Source organism: Sorex araneus, chromosome 5 (assembly GCF_027595985.1).
Source record: "Sorex araneus isolate mSorAra2 chromosome 5, mSorAra2.pri, whole genome shotgun sequence".
NCBI lineage: Eukaryota > Metazoa > Chordata > Mammalia > Eulipotyphla > Soricidae > Sorex > Sorex araneus.
This window is the reverse complement of record NC_073306.1, coordinates 24027239-24044092: the sequence shown is the minus strand read 5'-3', so window position 1 is coordinate 24044092 and position 16854 is coordinate 24027239. Positions and strand designations below refer to the sequence as shown.

The following is a 16854-nucleotide window of genomic DNA, read 5'->3' as shown; positions in this document are numbered from 1 at the left end:
TTTTGGTAGAAAAGTCCTTTTTGGGAAGGATAAAGAGTTGAAAATTTGGAGTGTTATCCTACTTTCAGACTAAAAAATAGGAAAACAGTTCATTACCTGCCCTATATTCCTGAAGAGTACCTATAAATTCTGGGTGAACTAAATTCTGGGTGAATTAAGGTTTTTATTTCCTTCATATGTCCAACTGCTAAGTACACTGACATCTAACCACCTCCACCAACAGAGAATGTTTTCACCTTCAGCCATGAGAAGCATCATATTGTAGACAAAGCAGTAATAAAGAGCCAGACCATACCAGCTGGGCCTCCTCGGCACACTTCTTTCTAACTTCTTTCAGTTGTTCCTCCAACTGGGCTTTTTGCTCATCCAGTCCATCAAGGAGTTCCTGTACTTGCTGTTTCTGGGCCTGTAGTTTTTGCAGATTGGTATTCTCCCTTTCAACTTCATCTTGAAGATCCTAAAACACAATAAAATTTATTTATTCTCTTTAGTCGTATGAGAAAACCTAATACCATTTAAGCCCACCTCTTTTTTGGTCGTACTTGTGGTGCTCCCAGGAATGCTTCTGGCTCTGTGCGCAGGGAAACATATGAGGTGTTGGGTTAAATGCATGCAAAACATATCCTCTATTACCCTGTACTATCTCTCGGACCCTGAAAGTCAATCTTAAGGAAAAGAAAATTCCTGTCTTATTACTGGGCTACATCAGGCAGTGCTCAGGCTTACTCCTGGATCTATGATCACAACTGGCAGTGCTCAGCAGCCATATAAGAATATATGTCATGCCAGGGATCAAACCTCGGTTGGTCACATGCATGCCAAAAGCCTTACCCCCATACTATCTCTTTTGCACTCTTGTCTTATAAAGGATATTGAGCTAGAAAAATGGAAGATTCAGAGTTTTAATCACAATCGTTATTTGCGAACCCTTCCCTAAATCCAGACTTATATATACAAATTCCTTACATTAAAATCTACCCTTGGAATGTCTGACAGGCTTCTCTAGCTTGCCGAACTTCTGGGGTCCCCACACTCCCGAAATCTGTTTTATTCTCAAGGAGAATCATACTATCATGTGGAATTGTGTGAATGGCTTGAAACTTAACAGCCCGTTTCAAGGTTTATTGATGTTGGCATAAAGTAATTATTTTGAACAGCTTTACTGAGCCATAATTTATATATCACAACTTGCTCACTGCATATAATTCAATATTTAATAAATCTATACAGTGTGGAGTCATTACCACAATTCAGTTCTAGAACACATACTTGCATCACCCACAACCTCTCTCATCTCTTCATGCTTATGCCCATTTCAAGCCCCAAGAAACCAATGATCTGATTTCTGCTATTACAGTTTTTGCCTTGTATAGAATTTCACATAAACAGAATAATATGCAGTCTATTTCACTTGGCCTCTTTCATCTGATGTAAGGTATAAAATTTGTGAGATTCATCTATATGGTTGCATGTATAAGTCGTTTGCTCCTGTTTACTGATAAGTAATATTCCATTGTGTGGCTATACATTAGTTTTTGGCTATCTGTGAATAACACAACAGTACATTTCATTTTATAGTCTATTTCTTCCTATTTTTAAGCTCTAAGAGCTAAGGAACACTAGATTAGTTTTATTCACTGTTATATACTCACTTCTCCTTGTATATGGAAGCATATAAATATTTATATATAAAGTACTTCATAAATGATCAGTGAATGGTAGGTGACATAATAAAGATTTCAACTCTATGAATCTATACATTCCAATGAAAACCCTAACACAGATTTTCAAAGATCCCACAAGGCCTATTCTAAAATACAGAAGAATACGGGGCGTTGGGGGGAAATCCAGGATTATAAATGTAAAAAAGACAATTCTATTAGATAGTATAAACTAGAAAACTGAAACAAAGATTTTGGTATTGAGTCATCATTATGACAGATCAAAGGAACAAAAAAGAGAATTTAGACACATCTTGGCATATGCAGAAAAAATTATGGTAGCTTGGTCCTCAAGCCCGTTTTCTCCCTTGAACACGCTTGCGTTTCTTCAATTGCTATCTTCAAGCCTGCGTTCTGGAGAAGCCTGTGTTCTCAAACATGTACTTTTCCCTTTCTCCCCCTTCACTTCTTTCTGAATAAGTTTCAATAAAAACTCTCTGGCTTCACCAAGAAAAAAAAAAAGATGGTGAGACATGATATTAAAATTGACTGGAATTTTGTGTGGTTCAGCTGCTTTGGACAACAGTATGGAGATTTCTAAGAAAAGAAAGAATAGAGCTTCCATATCACCCAGCAGCTGTACTTTTTGGCATCTATTCCCAAAACAAAAATATTAATTGTAAAAATATATGCACTCTCATGTTCATTAGTAAAACAACTAGGAGACAGAAATATCCAAAATATCTAGCAACAAGTGAATGGATAAAGTTGTGATACACAATGGAATACTATGCAACTGTGAGAAAAGAAGAAAGCTTACTGTTCACAGCAACTTAGAGAATATGAGGCTAAGCAAAACAAGTCAAAGGGAGAAGGACAAATACATGATGATGTCACTCATGTGCAGTGTTACAGAGAAAAAGCAAGTAACAGACACGATGGAACCATGACCAACCCTTGAATACCATGAAATGGGGCTGGGGAGAGCGAGGAGGATAAAGAGATAGACTAGGGAAACATAAGGTCAGTGGGGGCCAGAGCGATAGTATAGCCAGTATAGAGCTTGCACTGCACATGGCTGACCCAGGTTCGATCCCATGTGGTCCCTTGAGCACCGCCAGGAATAATTCGTGATTCCAGAGCCAGGAGTAACCTCTGACCATCACAGGATGTGGCTCCCAAACAGAAAAAAAAAAAAAAACAAATACAAAAACATACAGTCAGTGGTGGAGGATCTTGGGCATTTTGGTGGTGGTTGAGGCATGGTAACTATGCTCACCACAACCATAACTGAGGCAGAGGGGAGATAACACAGGGGTAAGGTGCTTGCCTTGCATGCAGCTGACTTTGGGCTGACCCCGAGAACTGCATATGGTTCCCTGAATATGAGCAGGCGTCAATCCTGAGCACAGAATCAGGCAGAGTTCCTGAACACTACTGTTGTGTGGCCCGACCTTCCCCTGGCCTCAAATAGGGGCTTGGAAACAGAATATTGATTAGGATACAGGCTCATTAGGCTCACAATCTAGGCTTGATTTTTGGCACCAAATGGTCCCTGGAACATTACTGGGCACAGCCCTGCTGGGGTGGTCTGGGAAATCTCTCATTCATACTTCGGAGACAGAGCTTTAGTTCACCATCCACCTGGCTACTGTTTCTCAATGAACATGCACTAGCTTTCAGTGTTCTCCCTTGATTTGTAATCCTTCCTTTGTTTCTTTCTATTCCAATTGCCCAAGTTCTTTAAAACAAGAACTGTCAAAAACCTCAATGCAAAGAAAATGTCTTCCTTTTTATGCAGAATTAAAAAACATATATTAGGTTGTTGGCAGAGCCTGGCAAGCGCCCTGTGGCATATTCGATATGTCAAAAACAGTAACAAGTCTCACAATGGAGACATTACTGGTATCCGCTCGAGCAAATCGATGAACAACGGGACGACAGTGTTACAGTGCTATATTAGGTTGTTTCAATAGTATTAAAATTATGGTATCATAGTACAAAATTATGAATATTATTGTTTGAGGTCACACCCCGTGGTGCTCAAGGCTTGTTCCTGGATCTGTGTTCAGGAACTTGGGATACTACATGGGGCACCAGGACATCAAAATTTATGATATTACAAGTACAAAATTATTATTATTAGTAGTAGTAGTAGTAGAATTATTGATTGGGGACACACTGCTCAGGGCTTACTCTTGGCTTTGTGTTCAGTGATCACTTCTGGTGGGATTTGGGGGACCGTAGGGGTGCCAGGGATTGAATCGGGCCGGGCATATGCAAGGCAAGTGACTTACCTACTGTACTATTTCTCTGCCCCTGAACAAAATTATTTTACTCTCCCACCACCAATGTGCCCAAGAACCAGTGCCCCTCTTGGCTATTTCAAAAATATATAATGGTATTCTCAAACCTAAAACAAGCCATAAGACACATTAAACATTCAAATGAGGGCCCTAAGTTACCCTTACTCTTCTACTATCTTCGTCTGCTCATATTCATTTATGCACCAACCTAAACTGACCTCTTCCTTCTGTAATAAACTATATATTTCAATTTCTCTGCAACTTTCCTAAATCATTTCCCCTGCACTTCTCTATCATCACTATCTGGCAATACTTTTTTTCAAGGCAGAGTCAAATTTAATCTCTTCTAACCTACCTTTAAGCTCCTTTTACCCGTGGTCTTACAACAGTTTATACCTCAACTCTGTTCGGATACTTACTACAGTGAATTACCATTTAACCAACTCAAGTACAGAGCTGGTCTCTCATCTTTCTTTGGGGTACCACAATCTAACATAACGTCAAAGACAGCCCAGATGATTAAGCAATGATTTGTAACTACTATAAGGATCCTAATATCTACTTGAGAAAAACTATCAGAGAATGTGCCTGAAGTTGATAGGAAGAACACAGACGTTCATCTATGTTCTTTAACCTGCTTCGAAAAGTTGCATTCTAGGGACCATAGAGAAAGAGAGTAAGTATAGAGGCTAGGGCGCATGCCTTGCATGCAACTGACCTGGGTTTGGTCCCCAGCATCCTTTGAGCATTAAGCTGGTCCCTTGAGCACTGCTGGGTGTGGCCCAGTCCCCCTCCCCACTAAAAAAAAAAGTTGCACTCTATTTTAACTAGAGCTACTGACTAAAATTAGACTGAAATTGACCTCTGATAAACTATTTCTGTTAAGTTCCTGAATTTGACACTGATTCAATATTTCTGTAGTTTACAGACCAAAACTGATCTAATATTTAAAAATTCCATTACAGGGCCAGGGATATGGCTGCCAGTAGAGCACATAATTAGCAAGTGTGAGATGCTGGGGCATGAGGTAAAGCTCATACTTAAAAGAGTGTCTGGCATTGTAAATGTTAAGGCCTCAAGCTCAAACCCTGGTGGTATACCTCATACATGGTATGGAGACCAGCCATAACAGATCCACTGTTTGTACCCCGAGGTTCAATTTCATGATTTTCAGAACTGCAAGCAACTTCTAGGTGCACTATAGCCAGGAGTGTGTAAGGGTGCTTAAAAGGGGTGTAGCTCATGGCAAGCATTGCAATTTTCAAAAAAAACAAACTCTAGAATCAGGAAATTCATAACTCGAAAGCGAGCACTATAACTTTAAAGTACATATTCAAATTCCTCATTCAGGAAGAGATATATGAGCTGGGATCTTGACTTAATAAATCTGAAGGAAAATGTCCTGTTTTCTAAAAATCCCACAAGTTACTGAAAATGAGAAACTCATTTCTTCTGCCCATGAAATACTATAGGAAAAATAGAAATAAAGTTCTTAATACATTATAAACTCTTATATGGAGTTTAAAATTTTTTTGAGTGACCCAGTTAGTTGTACAAATTAAAATACTAAATACACATATACTAAATATATGTATTACATATACTAAATATATGTAATATAACATAAAATCTATTTTCATGATTTAACTAAAGCAAAAAATAAGCAAAAAGGATACTAATTTTTGAGTAAAACTTACATAGAAAGAACTCAAAGTGTGGCTAGAATGACAGCACAGCAGGTAAGTCACTTGTCATTCACAAGGTTGATTGGCTTCAATCTCTAACATCCCATATGGTTCCCCCAGCTTACTAGGAGTGACTCCTACACACAGAGCCTGGGAATAGGGCTTAGTGAGTACAGCTGGGTGTGTGGCCCAAAACCAAAAAAAAAAAAAAAAAAAACCCATAAATAAAAAAAGAAATTCAAAGCATACATACTGGACATGCACTTATACTGGCATAAATGTACCTGAAGATTATTAGAGAAAATAAGGAGAATGCAAAGTATGATAGCAGTATCACACACAAAAAAAATGCTGTTTTAAAAAAACAAAAAAAACCCACCTGTGATGTATTATGTTGATCTAATTCTCAGAATGAAAGTTACAGGATTATTGTTTTGTTTTGTTTTGGTTTTGCTTTTTGGATCACACCCGGCGATGCACAGGGGTTACTCCTGGCTCTGCGCTCAGGAATTACTCCTGGCAGTGCTCAGGGGACCATATGGGATGCTGGGAATCAAATCTGGGTCAGCCGCATGCAAGGCAAACGCCCTACCCACTGTGCTATCGCTCCAGCCCCAGGATTATTGTTTGTTTTAGTTGGGGGGATTCCCAAGCAATACTCCAGAGGCTCAGGACCCCTCCCAGTACTTCAAGGTTCAATGCAAGGGCCTGAGGATACAGTGCTGCTTGGACTGTGGTGCTGGGGGCTAGCAAGGTCACCGGGGATGTGGTAAGGGGCTCCAGAGCAACTGGAAGCCTCCAGGGCTGCACTAGGCAATGCCTGGGGGAACCAAATAATGCAGAGGACTGGACCAGGGTCAGCTGTTGCAAAGCATGCCCATTAGCCCTATATTATCTCTTTGATTCCTGGGATTATTCTTTTGGGAAGTGGGCCAAAACCTGGCACTGCTCAGGGATTACTCTTGGCTCTGCACTCAGGAATTATTCCTGGCAGGCTTGGGGGACCATCTGGGAAGCTGTGGACTGAACCCAGGTTGGGAGGCAAGTGCAAGGCAAGTGCACCACCTGCTGTACTATCTCTCTGCACCCCTGCCCCCTAGGATTATTCTTAACATTAACAAAATGTATTGGGAGGCTGAAGATGTAGCTTATTGATAAAGCACATAACCTGAATATGTGAGGACATCGGTTTGATCCAACACTACCCCGCCCCACACAAATATCCCCCGTGTGTGTGTGTGTGTGTGTGTGAGAGAGAGAGAGAGAGAGAGAGAGAGAGAGAGAGATAACTTATTGGTAAGGCACAGACCTGCATGTGTGAGGCTATGGGTTTGATCCCTGACATCAAAAAAAGATACCACATATGTGTGTGTGATTGTACGTATCCGTGTGTATTTTTATATATACATTTACATATATTAACTTTTAGAACAAAATATCTAAGTCAAAGAACAAAAGGGGCGAACACTAAACTAGGTGGGTGCTAAAAAACCTTTAACAGCTGCCTTTCTTTCCCAATCATATGCTTCCCAGCATGTTCTAAGAGAATTACAGCTAGGAAAAGAATGCTGAGCTCATGGATCTAATTTTATTCGCCCCAGAAATAAGTCATCCTTCTTCATATAAGAGAAAATAAAGCAACCACATGAATTAAAATTTTTAAAGAACAAAACACATGAATAATCACTATGAATTGGTGAATCTAGAATAATGACGTATAAATAATTGGACCTTCTTTTGTATGAGGATAATATGAACAACACAGAAAATCTCACTCTTCAAGATACCTACTGTGCTCTCAATCCTCTCTGTGGTTTCTAGGTCTGTGTCCTAATAATCTTGGAGGGTATTGTGGGGGGATGGTACCATGCCAGGCTGTATTCTGGAGTGATTCCTGGCTTGGTGGTCACGAGTTGCTCCCAGCAGTGCTCTGGGGACAATATGGTACTGAGGATTAAACCCAGGCCTTCTTTTATTTTTTAATGAATTTGTTTTTACTAAGGAACTGTGATTTCCAAAGTAATTTACGATGGAGTTTTGAGCATATAACGTTCCTCCCCCAGTATTACTATTAGTGTCAACTTCCCTCCACCAATGTTACCAGGTTCCTGCCATCTTCCAGCCGGTCTCCTTGACAGGTACGTTTTTAGGTTTCATTGCTGTACTTTGAATCTCGTGCTTTCAGTGTTGCTGACTCTGTGGTTTAGATATATACATATACCACACCTCTACACCATCCAAGTGTGCAAGTCCTTGCATCCTGCTTGAAATTTATTCCTTTTTACTGTTGTGAATAGATTCTTCAAATTTATTTCCAGGGTTAGATCCAAGGTACACAATTTCTAAGCCTATCTTAAATTTCACAATATTAGCTAGAACAGTTTGGAATTCATTGAAACACAAACCAGTAAAATAAGGTCTCATAGAGGGTAAGCCATGTAAGAGGTTATGCAATCCCCTCCGGGAGTTCCAACCCACGGAAACTGGATGGAGACTGCAGACATAAGAGATAATTTTTAAGAGGAGGTGGGGTCTGAATTGGGTTTTATGGCATGGATAAAGTTCACTGAGCAGAGAAGTGGGGGAACATTCTAGACTGCAACAACAGAAGGTAAAAAGAGTGGAGGATCAGAGGGAGACAATATTTTCAAATTTAGAACAGGACGGTGCTGGGAGACATTTCAATGGGCCAAGCACCTTGCACGCAGGAGGGCTGAGTTTCATCTCCAGCACTGTACTGTCCCTCGAGCACTGGCAGGGTAACTGCCGAGCACAGAGCTAGCTCTGCTGGGTGTCGCCCAGACCTGTGCCCACACCAACAAAATATTCATACAGCAAAATGCTTTATCTTATCAGTTCCTGGTAAAGAAGCAAAAGATCAGAGAAGTAGGAGAGTATCTAAGAAAGCAGTAACCTGTGCTATTATAAATATGAGTATCTTAAATTGATTTAGGAAGACTGAATGCAAAACAGTTGAAAAGAGCCTTTGGGTCTTTGACAATCTCATTTTTGTACCTGAGATAATATGATCATACAAATCACTATCTGTAACTATAAACACAGAGAAAAGCAAGAGCAGTCAGAAAAGTCATGTCTGAATTAGGCAAATACTCATTAATATGTCAAAATTCTCTCACTTTTCTCCTGACATTTTTGTTTGGCAGTTGTAATTAATATCTACATCGGACAAAAGCTGTGAAGTACACATTCTTTCACTTTGCTATTTATTAATAGCTATAGTAAACTTTCTTCTACTAGAGAAATTAGAAATTTAACACTAAGAGTTCGAGGTACATGTTGATTTTAATGACCATGCTATTCCTAGTCTGTACCTCATTATCAATGGGTAAACCAGAGTTGAGAGATGATAAAATTTATGAAAGTTTTTAATTACCTGTAGAGAACAATCATCTAGGTCTTTCCTAGTCTCATGCACAGGTTTCCAAACTGATTTGACCCATATCCACCTTTGCAGAAAAAATTTACTTAGTTCCCCACTGGGATGACAGTGACAGTGACAGTGACAGTTCCCCACCCTGGAAAACTACCAGGTGAGGGCAGTTTGGGCCACACCTGGGGATGCTCAGAGGTTACTGGTGGCTCTGCACTCAGGAATCACTCCTGGCAGTGCTCAGGGGACTAACGGGATGCAGGGTATGGAAACTCAGGTTGGCTGCATGAAAGGCAAGACCCTACTCATTATAGTATCTCTAGGCCTGGAAAAATACTTCTTTAAACAAAAAGCAAAAGTGTCCCCCATTACACCTGAGGATACTGCTGTCCTCCTGGATCTTCCAGCTATACTGACATAGGGTGTGGGAGTGGTAGTGCCCATTTGAGGAAACCATAGTCAAGTCTCATTATGACAGAATATGACAGAGGTAACCATATTGGGCTAAAATGAAATAAACGAAAACGTTTGTTGCTTATGTTTTGGTTTTGGACATACCTGGCAATGCTCAGGAGCTATTCCTGGCTCAGCGCTCAAGAACCACTCCTAGTGATACTTTGGGGACTATATGGGATACCAAGGATCAAACTCGAACCCAGGTCAGCTTCGTGCAAGCTAAATGCTCCAATCATTCTATCACTCCAGCTCCCCAAAATGAAAAGCTTTAATTCAAAGTTCTTGTCAACAAACTTATTCTCAACAATTACAATTTGACCTTTACTAACCACGCTCCTAGATACTTCTTATTGCATCATTCTCTATGCAGAAAAAAACCCCAACAATCTAGACCTTGTCAATCAGATATCCTGGGGACAGGCGCTATCTCGGCGGAGGCAGGTGCTTCCTTTCCATGCGAGAGGCCCTGCATTCAATCTGTCCAGAGCATGGCCCTCAAAGCACCACCAGGTGCAGCAGCAATAGCCCCTGAGCAGTGTCATATCCAGGCCTGAACTGTCTGGCCCATGTGGCCAAGAGCCACGAGAAGAGTTCCCCTGAGCCCCCTGAGTCCCCTCAGCACTACTTGGGAGAAACCCCCCTTTGTAAAAAATTCTAAAAACTTCAACAGCAAATTTTAAGATTAAATATGTATCTTACAAAAACCATTAAGAAAAACAAGCAAACCACAAAGAAAATATGAATGAGAACAAACCTCCTATCATTGTAAGAAATAAGTATGGATTGCTTATTTAGCCCTAAAGGGAAAAATGTAAATGCTAGTATTCTTCCAAGCTGGCTATTGAAATTCACATCCTTGAAAAACGCAGTAGGAAAAAACCAACAGGAATAACAAAATATTGTCTATCACAAAAGAAACTTTATAAACATAATCTGGCTAAATTCAGAACATTTTCAAGATAATATCAGGAACTGTATTTTTTTCAGGTTAATAAAATGTGGATTATACTGTCTTTCATTTTAAAGTTATTTTCATCAAGAACTGTTTAAAATGAGACTTTTGCATTTAAGAAGCTCAGGACCAGTCCAAAAGGGAGAGCACATGCCTAGCATGTGTGAGGTCCTGAGTTCAATCCATGCCACTCTTGGGCCTCCAACACAGCCATGTGGTATGTCCCAGGTGGTCTCCCCAAAACCGTCTGGCACAGGCACGGAAAGTGGCCCCCAGGTCCCAAGTTCAATGTGGTGAGGCCCATATGGGAAAAAAGAAAGCCCCCAAATCATGCCCCCCAAATTTCTTTTTTAATTTAGGTAACCACACCCAATCTTACTATTATTAAGACACTAGCGATAATCTCATGACTACTGTATTGCCTTTAGGAAAATTCCTATAGAGTAATTCAGAGACAGAGAATCAACTTCCCCGTGAGAAGTCTCCCTCTGGCTTCTGCCTCCATCATCTCCTCCCCTAACACTGGCCACCTGACAGACAACTCCGGGATGCCCTACTTCAAAACAAAACAATGGCTCTAACAATGTCAAAATTTCATCCATTTAAAATGACCTGGACAAGCAGGGAATTTCAACATACCAGCAACATATAAGAAACACTGATCCCTGAGCTCTTCCTGGTCAGTGCTGCCAGGATTTCCATGCCTGACCTCCTGCATGTGCTGGTACAGCAGTCGGGAAACAGCGCCCCTATACCCGGTCACATGGGCTGCTTACAGCTCTGATGCAACAATGCCCAATTTTCTGTACTTTCTAATATCTAGACTATTAACTTTAGAATAATTTTAATAATATTCTTTTTTGTATCTTTTTTCCTTGTAATATCTTTTAAACAGAAACACACTTCACTATCTCTTCTATCTGTAAAATGAAGCTACTTGAGATAATTTAGTGAAAATAAATCTCTTTTGCTAGAGTGTAAGATAGCTGGATACTAAACAAATTTTAAAATGCAATTTTAAAATAGATCCATATCATTTTGCAACCTACCAGTCTGATTAAAAAAAAAAAACAGTTCTTTAAAATACTAGGTCTCTTATCTAACAAAATCTCTTGCCCATGAAAAAGCAATTTGCATTTTCATGATGATGACTATTTTACTCATTTAATTTTATTGGTGGAAATAATATTTACACTGAAAGTTACCCAAACTTACCTTTAATGATAAAATATGCAGGTAAATACTATCATTAAAATACTTTTTAAAGTAAAAATTTATGCTGAGAAATACTGCTTTCTCATTGCAGTATAATCTCTGCAGGCCAGAAGTCAAAGAAAACCATCATTTTGCAAAAAGTAAATATTGATGTCACATAAATAAGAGTTATTCCCTTGATCTATACCATTAGTACCATAATCATAAAATAGTAAACGACATATTACATTTTAATGAATTCTCCTAAATCAGAAATAGAATACTGAATTTTATAGTTCACATACCTGAACCTCACTTGTCCTCTGTTTAATAGTATCTTCTTTCTCTTTAAGGTCCTGTTCCACATTATTCTTTTCCCTAGAAGACCAGCAAACAATGCAAGAATATTTGAGAACATCAGCTACAGCCGGTATGGTTATCCATCCTCCTAATCCTGAATCGCTTTTTAAATACATAGTGAAACATTCAATTTTTAAATGAAGGGCAGATTTTTCTACCCTCTTTTAATTATTTATGGAATAGAAATCAATATGAGCTCTGTTTGTTAAAAAAATTGCTTTCTCACTAAAATGTGGTGAAAAGAGAATAGATTAAAGAAGGAAGAGGAGAAAAATAATCAATGAAACACTCAGGTTTCACTGATATCACTGTTGCTATGGAAATGCTGTCCAATGAAAACTAGTAGTGAAAAAGAGGAGGGGAACATCAGCTCTGGAATCTTAACCCTTAAGTACCCCTGTGAAATCAAATGAAAATGGCTAATAAAAACAGTCAACAACATTAAGGAAAGGGAGGACATTTAATGTAGTGTTAATTTCCCTTTGAATCGCTGGTGTGCACCAGTATCAGAATGAAACAACATAGATTAAATGATAATATTATCAATACAAAGGCCATTTGCTCTATGCAATACCACATCTGCTCCAAAAAGCTATTTGATCAATTCCAATTGATCAAATATATAAAACAATTTATTTTAGGCTAAAAAAATGAATCAAATTAACATTCTATTCTTAAGATCAAACTTGCCAGGACCCACTTTTACTCTGAAATATCATTATCTACATGCTTACATGTTTCTATCAGAGCCAAATTCCTAATGAATAAATCCCAAGCAATCCAGTATTTAGAATTACAAAATAATGGCACTTCTTTTAATATAATAAACGCAAGTTTGCATTTGTCCTGAAATATCACATATACAGAGAGAGAGAGAAAGAGAGAGCTCCGTTCACTTTATATTCCACAAGATGAAAATTCTGTATCAAAATTTTTGAGGAAAAGAAGGTAAAAAAAGGCAACAAGAAGAGGGGAGGATGGCATCCAAGAAGTCCCCCAAACTAGTGCTGCAGAGTTTTCCCTAGAGCTTCATGACTACAATTTCATTCCAGACAGAACCCAAATAGAAGCGCAGGCTCCATTAAGCTGCAGCAAAATGGAAAGTAAAAACATTATACAAATGGACATGCAAAAGGGACAACTCACAATGTGTGTATATTTCTCACCTTTCTGGGGTGCAATTTTAATTGTAGGCAATCATCAACTGTTATGATTATCAAGGCACAGTGTTCTTACATTTGTATGAGCAAAAACAAGAATAAAGCTACTTGTTATACTGTTACTTTAAAATACCTGAGATAGCCACTGAGCTCATTAACTGGTTTTAGGATGGTTCACAAAGTGGGTCGCTAAGTATCCGAGATTTTAAATCGTCGTTTACCACATAAATTCTTTTTTGCTGCTCCGCCGTTCCCATACTTCAGGTCATCCTCCACTTCTAACCCTTATATAATTAGGTAAAATCAAAATAGCTAAAGAGGAAGAAAAATCTAAATATACCCCACAAATCCAGTAAGCTTAATCTCAGAGATGTGTTCTTTCCTCCTTATGTGAAGAGTACTTCCAGTCCTGCTGCAGCATGTTACAGATAAGTCACATGAAAAACTATCCCTGCCCCCATCAAATCTTTGCAGGCATTCTTCCACACTAAGTATCAATTTAGCTGCTCATTTTTGGGCAGCAGGCAACAAAAACTAGAAAATATGATACAGATGAGCACTACACACATTAAAGTGCTTATCTGTATTCGATTCAATCTGTTAACTGCTATTACTAACAGTGCCTGCGCAAAGATCAAGTGTGCATTCGGAAAGCAGGGTGTAAGGAGGCAGTGAGCTGGCTCACAGTAGCCACGACAGACAAATGGGAAAGCAAAAGAGGGAACTTCTTGGTGAAGATAGGAGAACAGATTCCACAAAAGACTCTCAGAGAGCTTTAACCAGCAAACGCAATATTCAGTAAAATGGAGAACGCTTTGAAAGTATGAATTTCTCTCCATTACTTCGGTGGTTGGGAGGAGTAGGAAACAGTGCTGATGCCTCCAAACTAAATATAAAAATATAAAAATATCTCTGGGTATTGGTTTCTAATTTTCTTAAGGATCAGATCATTTAACTTTCAATCTACCTTCTTCTAGTAAGATTCTGATTTTTCATCATTCCTTTATTACCAAAATCAAGTAGTGCAATAAACATCAGTAAACAGAAAATGTTTCAAAATAATAAATTAAACAGGGGTCCAAGAGATAGCACAAGAGGCAAGGTGCTCACCTTGCAGGCAGCTGGCCCCAGTTCAAGTTCCCAGGACCACAAAGTTCTCTAAGCCCTTCGAGAAGCAATCCCTGAGTGCAGAGCCAGGAGTGAGCTCTGAGCACAGCCAGGTGTGGCCCAAAAGGGCAGGGGCAGGAGGAATGGGTTGGGAATTAAATTAAGTTAAATAGGTATATGATTTTCTATAAAAAGATTTTGATTTAAAATGTTTGATGTGTCACATTGAAATCAAATAATATCTTTAATAACGCAGATAATAGTTTCAGTGATCCCCAAATGTTATTCTGTGGTGGATGCAGCTGCCTAAGGAAACCAATGATATGTGGACAATATATTAATATATATTATATATAATATATAATAATATATCCTAATATAAAATTTCAAAATAAGTGTCAAACATTGTTTTCAAAGCACTATCTAATTTGGATGTAACAAAAAGTTATTGGCTTCAGTCAGGGAATGTGGCTCAAATGAATGAGTACATGTTTAATAGGAAGGAGACCCGGGGTTCAAACCTCCAGCGACACAACACACCAAGCACCACGGATGGGCTGAAGCACTGCTGGGACTGCCCCAGCCCCAAAGAAAAGTTTTACTGCCTTCACATCAGTAACTTCTAGAAAGGGAAAGGAAAAAAAAAGGAGAGAGAGAGAGAGAGAGAGAGAGAGAGAGAGAGAGAGAGCCTATAGACTCCCAAGATGGGGCACATCCTGAGTAACCCACATACACCAAACTATAAAGAAAGGCAATTCCTTGGTATTCCAAAAATTGACTGTTATGATTCTGAAGAACCCAACATCTGAAACAACAAAGAAAGCAATAAGCAATGTCCATGCTAGGCTTTCAGAAGAAGTCTAAACTTGGCAACTACATAAGCATGCCACTAAGTAACAAATGCTACTCACAGGATGGTCAAGTTTAAGGGCTTTGCAGTTCATGTAATCTACCTTCCAGACACTGTCTATAAGAACATGGAAGTGAACATAATACCACTTCTGGGAATATATCCCAAGAATGCAAAAAAGCACAGTCGAAATTCCATCTGCATCTGTATGTTCATTGCAGCACTGTTCACAATAGCCAGAATCTGAAAACAACCTGAGCGTCTGAAAACAGATGACTGGTTAAATTAACTATGGTACATCTATACAATGGAATACTATGCAGCTGCTAGGAAAGATGAAATCATGAAATCTGCTTATAAGTGGATGGACATGGAGAGTATCATGCTAAGTGAAATGAATCAGAAAGAGAGGGATAGACATAGAATGACTGCACTCAATTGTGGAATATAAAATGAGACTGATACCAAAGGACAGTAGAGACAAGGGCCAGAAATATTGCTACATGGTTAGAAGCCTGCCTCATGAGCTGGGGGAGAAGGCAGGTGGAACAGAGAAAGGAACACTAAGTCAATGATGGTTGGAGGAATCAATCGGGATGGGAGATGTGTGCTGAAAACAGATAAAGGACCAAGTGTGATAGCCTCTCCGTTTCTGTACTGCAAACCATAGTGCACAAAAGTAGAGAAAGTATAGGGGAAACTGTCTGCTATAGAGGCAGGGGGGAGGGGTGGGATGGGGGGTGGATACTGGAGATATTGGTGGTGGAAAATGTGCACTGGTGGGGGGATGGGTGTTCAATCCTTGTATAACTGAAACACAAACATGAAAGCTTTGCAAGTGTTGCTCATAGTGACTCAAAAAAAAAAAAAAACATGGGAGTGAGTACTGCCACAGAAACAGAAGCAAATCATCTTCAAAATCCTTTTCAGGAACATAGTTTTATGTCTGTTTTTAAATACAAAAAGCATTCTTTTCCAACAAGAAAACATAAAATCTAGAACCCGTTGAAAACAAGAATGATGTAAACCTTTTTAATACTATTGCTATTATTATATAGCTTGTCATTCAATTTCTCTTCTAAGCAAAGACAAGCCTGATGCTGTTCTCACATAGTCTTCAGAAAGGCATTTGGGTCTTGAAGAGAGCAAGAAAATAGGGCTGAAAACTGGAGCGCTGGGTTCTAATCTGACTCTGATGTGATATAGTTTTTCTGATTCTTATTAGGCCATCTTGTCCCGTCTACATAAGAGTTTCATTTTTTGCTATGCAAATGCTACTAACTACCATCTTTTTATGTTTTTTTTTTCCCCAATTTATTCCTTTTCCTTTCATTTTGTTGTGAAGGCGAGGGATTACAGGCTTTGTTGCAGTGTTAACACACTTTGCTAGTTGTTGTGATGCCAGGGGCCACAGGGCTCACACTCATTTGGCTGCCATATTCTAGAGATGACACATTTCTCCTGTGGGGAATCACACCAACAACTGTGTAAACAGGCTGGGCTGCCCTCAGCCAAGTGGGGCTGAGCTGGGAGTGGAACGCCTGGCCTCGGGCTATAAAGCAAGCATTCTACCACTGAGCCCGTCTTTGGCCTTGGCCCCATCTCTACCATCTTAAGATCTGAACCACAAGATGTCATTCAAAAACAGGAGGAAAAAATGCAGTGTTTATGCTTGGTTGTTTTTACTCATAATGTTAACATTACTTAGAAGTTTAAATAACAATGATGGACT

General features: G+C 39.3%; 1 protein-coding gene across 2 annotated transcripts in view; it reads right to left on the bottom strand.

Annotated features, from left to right (window-relative positions):
- Positions 1 to 16854, bottom strand: part of EPS15 (epidermal growth factor receptor pathway substrate 15) — a 152668-nt gene that overhangs the window by 50912 nt on the left and 84902 nt on the right. For both annotated transcript variants that reach the window (XM_055138077.1, XM_055138076.1), the window contains exons 13-14: positions 11951 to 12023; positions 296 to 457 (exon numbers count right to left, since the gene is read on the bottom strand). In XM_055138077.1, coding sequence (XP_054994052.1) covers positions 296 to 457; positions 11951 to 12023 — 235 coding nt within the window. The remainder of the gene's footprint in view (positions 1 to 295; positions 458 to 11950; positions 12024 to 16854) is intronic.